This window comes from Notothenia coriiceps, unplaced genomic scaffold (genome assembly GCF_000735185.1).
Source record: "Notothenia coriiceps isolate Sejong01 unplaced genomic scaffold, NC01 NC01_scaffold00006569, whole genome shotgun sequence".
NCBI lineage: Eukaryota > Metazoa > Chordata > Actinopteri > Perciformes > Nototheniidae > Notothenia > Notothenia coriiceps.
Window position 1 is genome coordinate 8684 of NW_011339270.1, and position 4338 is coordinate 13021.

General features: G+C 43.3%; 1 protein-coding gene across 1 annotated transcript; it reads left to right on the forward strand.

Annotated features, from left to right (window-relative positions):
- The first annotated feature begins 332 nt into the window (after window positions 1–332).
- LOC104943688 (forkhead box protein G1-like) lies at window positions 333–1481 on the forward strand. Its single transcript, XM_010769145.1, has one exon. It carries the CDS (start codon window positions 333–335, stop codon window positions 1479–1481), a length of 1149 nt encoding a protein of 382 aa, XP_010767447.1.
- The last annotated feature ends 2857 nt before the right edge of the window (window positions 1482–4338 follow it).

Below are 4338 nucleotides of genomic sequence, written 5' to 3' on the forward strand. Positions count from 1 at the left end.
TCTCTCTCTCTGTGTGTGTGTGTGTGTGTGTGTGTGTGTGTGTATCTCTCTCTCTCTGTGTGTTTGTGTGTGTCTCTCTCTCTCTCTCTCTCTCTCTCTCTCTCTCTCTCTCTCTCTCTCTCCACCCCCCCTCTCTCTGTCTGTCTCGCTTCTCTCCCTCCACTCCTCCATCCATGCCTCTCTCATCCTGACCCTGCTTTCTCTCTCCTCTCTGTCTCTTTCGTTTCCAGACAGGATAACGGAGGTGGACGAGCTTGGACTGCTATTGTTGTTATTTTTTTTTATTATTAATATTATTTATTCCTCGTTTTTCGGGGGACCCGTCACCGGGCATGGAGGATGTAAAAGACCCGCCGACCGTGCACCGGTCCTCCTCCTTCAGTATCAAGAGCCTCCTGCTGCCCTCCAAGTGCGACAGACCGGACCCCGTAGCCGCTGCAGTGGTGGGAATCCCCGGGACCTTCTCTCCCTCTCCGGGCTCCGAATCTGACAAGTCTCTGGAGGAGGTGGACTCTAAGTCTCTGGACCCCCTGGAGGTGGCTTTGGACCCCGAGAAGCCGGACAAGCAGGAGGACCAGGAGGAGGAAGGTGGAGGAGGCGCCAAGACCACACCGAACACTAACGGTAATAGTACCGTGAAAAACGGGAAATATGACAAGCCTCCGTTCAGCTATAACGCCCTGATCATGATGGCCATCCGGCAGAGCCCCGAGAAGCGGCTCACGCTGAACGGGATCTACGAGTTCATCATGAAGAACTTCCCGTACTACCGGGAGCACAAGCAGGGCTGGCAGAACTCCATCCGTCACAACCTGAGTCTAAATAAGTGCTTCGTGAAGGTGCCCAGGCACTACGACGACCCGGGGAAGGGGAACTACTGGATGCTGGACCCGAGCAGCGATGACGTTTTCATCGGAGGGACAACCGGGAAGCTCCGTCGGCGCTCCGCCACCTCCCGGGGGAAACTGGCGATGAAACGCGGGCTGCGCTTCGCTCCTCTCGGCTTGGGGATTAACGAGCGGGCAAACAACCCGCTGTACTGGCAGATCTCTCCGTTTCTCTCCCTGCACCATCACCACCACCACCACCCGCACTACAACGGATCCTCACCCGGGTTTTTGAACCAGGCGGGCGGGTACGGGTCGCTGCTGCCCGCCGTGGAGCAGCTGGGTAACGGGGACCTGGGGCGCTCCATCCTGGGGAACAGTTACGGGATGAGCACTTCTCCGGTGGGGCTGCTCTCCGGACAGACTGCCGGGTACTTTGTCTCAGGGACCGGACACTCAGGGCAGCCCGGAGGAGGACCACCGCCCCCTCCGCACCTCCAGCAGGGGTACGGCGGCCTGACAAGCAGCAGCTCCCCGCAGCACCTGCTCTCGGACTCCCTGAGAAACAGCTCCTTCTCCCCGGGCGTTTCCGCGGGGTTCCCCGGGGTGTTGTCCCATCAAAAGAGGGTGACCCCTAACGCTTTCCTAAACTGACCGCCCCCCCCTCACCCTGGGATGAGGACGCACAAAATATGTTAAGGGCATAATAATAAGTGGTAAATATCAAACAATGATCGCAAAAAATATATATGAAGTGTTTTTTTGGCCATATTTTGCCCCGAAGAGCATCGGGTTTATTTTGATGATTTTATTTTCTTGTTTGAAAAAAGGGACAAACTTTTGTTACCCGCGGGTTGTACAACTGTAAACTAGACTTGCCAAAAACGCTTTAAGAATAATTCAAGCTATTTATATCTTGTACAAAGATTTTCAGTACTTTCTTTGAGTCTTTTATTTATGTTTTGTATTTATTGTACAATGTATTTAAATTCTATTCGTCAGTGTATACTTATCAGTATTAAGGATTATGGGATGGGGAGGGGGGTGAAATAAGACATACAGGGTTAATAATAATTATTTATGAATTTTGAGACAATCAAGGAGAAAAACAGACAATCAAAACGTTTTTCTTTTCTCTTTTTATGAGGGAAAAAACGTTTGAATATAGGTAAATAATGAGTAAATAAAGCCTTAAATCAGCAGAAACAATCAGGGGTTTCGAGAGGAAAAAATAAGCCTACAATCATATCTCTACTCAGGTTTACCCCGGACAGGCCTAACAATAATAATAATCACAATAAAAACAATAACACTGCTCTCTGTGAAGAGTTTCCTTCCAAAATAATGATATCCAGAATAATATTCCCAACATGGCAGAGCCGTAGTAAAGCTATAAATATCCTGGCTGCTGCTTTCAGTGCTAAAAATTGCATTTTGACCTCCCCTTTAAATAAATGGATATAAATGTTTTTGGAATAGAACTCTTCATGTACAATATTATGCAAAACAATGCAGGTGTAACACAAGTTTATGGTTTGTGTGTGTGTGTGTGTGTGTGTGTGTGTGTGTGTGTGTGTGTGTGTGTGTGTGTGTGTGTGTGTGTGTGTGTGTGTGTGTTAAGTGTGTGTGTGTGTGTGTGTGTGTGTGTGTGTGTGTGTGTGTGTGTGTGTGTTAATGTGTGTGTGCAGGCCTGAATGAGCGTAAAAGCTCCTGCGCATGTGCGCTAAGGCCCGCCGCACAAACACAATCTTATTGTTGTTCTTAAAACCATACATTTGAGCAGCTTCTGTGCCGGTGTAACGCCCCGCTAACCTGCTGTTTCCGGGTAAACTTTGTAAAAGTGACCGGTGGAGGATGGAGGCCTCTGGAAGTGTTTTTATTCTGCAGTTTTTTGGGGAAGCTGCTGCAAAAAAAAACCTGAGGCCCTGAACCACACACATCCATACAACTGCTGTCCGGTGAAAAACTCGTATCTCCAAAACTTTGTATGTTGTTGCTGTAAATTAATAATAATTATAATAATAATCATAATCAATTTGATCAAGCATGAAAAATCATTCTTGGCTTTGAAAATAGACAACTAATCTCAACTTCATTCCTTTATTTAAATTTACTCTGATGCATTTTTTTGTTTTTAGCAATTAACTTGTTCGTTTTTGTTGTTGCACCAAGCTGAAAAACGAGTCCCTAAAAATGCACAACAACAACAAATGGAGATACGAGGTTTTTAACTGCAGTGATAAATATGCAAGGATGTGGAGTAAAATCTGCAGTAATACCGATAGATACCGATATCAATGTGTCATGTGACCGTGTTAACGACACCGAGGTTTCAGAGGAAAGACAACTAGGTTTTGTAAACTCAAAACGGGAAAAATTGTTTTCACATTTAATTTCCAATAATGCATTATTTTGACCTATTCCTGTAAATCTTTTCATTATTTAGCAGGTTTCACAAACAGTCTGCTTTTTAGCCCAGAATGTCCAGGTTTTACTACTAGATGTTTTTCCACCACAGCCATGTTTATTTGGAAGTTCTGGTTTTAAGAATCATATTTTTTTTTGGGTTTACTGAAAGATATTTTTTATCCTTAATAAATAATACCCTTTAAAGGTTAGTCAGTATTTAATTCCACATAACAAACACTGGCCATTTTACAGTTAAATCTGTATACTGGCTGATCAAATAATATTAATAAGTATATTTGATGGTAACGTTAGGTTTTCTTTATCAACATTACAAATAATTGGGTCTACATTTGTGAACCTATTCCCATTTTATTTTCTGACAGTTTACAATGGACATTTAAAACAAAATGCTAAATATCAAAAACCTTGTGATTGCATTAGATTAATAATTCAGTTATTTTTAAAGTAAGCACACCGAATGAAACCCAATCAGGATCAAATATGAGGAAACAAAAGACAACGAAGCAGCAGAAATGTGGATGGTATTTCACAAAACAGCCATTCATAAACGCTATGTGTCAAATTAAAGCCAATTAAATGTCAATAATAGAAAAGAAGAGTGAATTAGGGAAGTAAAGAGATGTTTTTCAAATTAAAACCTGGTTTAAGTCAGGCTAAAGTCATGCGCTGGCATTAATAAGAAACTGCACTGTTGAATATTTCATTATTATTTCATTACCATCTGTTTTAGGCCTTTTACTGCAAAAATAAATATGTTTGACTCTATCTGAGCGGCAGGTTGGATTGAATTGAAATTGATTTAAATGTGGGTATCTTGAATAATGGAAATGTGTAACAGCTGAGCATGCAGTCAACAAACCGGAAGCTGCTTCCTCCCAAAAACATTTTTCTGACATGTTTTATTTTGTATTTATTTTACGGTGCAAGGCTAAATAACTTATATAACCTCTGAGCAAAACAAAAAAAAGCCTCCTGAAGCTCTCTCACACACACACACACACACACACACACACACACACACACACACACACACACACACACACACACACACACACACACCCACACACACACACACGTGAGT

Coding starts and splice junctions, on each gene's coding strand:
- LOC104943688 (XM_010769145.1), top strand. CDS start 333: ATGGAGGATGTAAAAGACCCGCCGACCGTGCACCGGTCCTCCTCCTTC.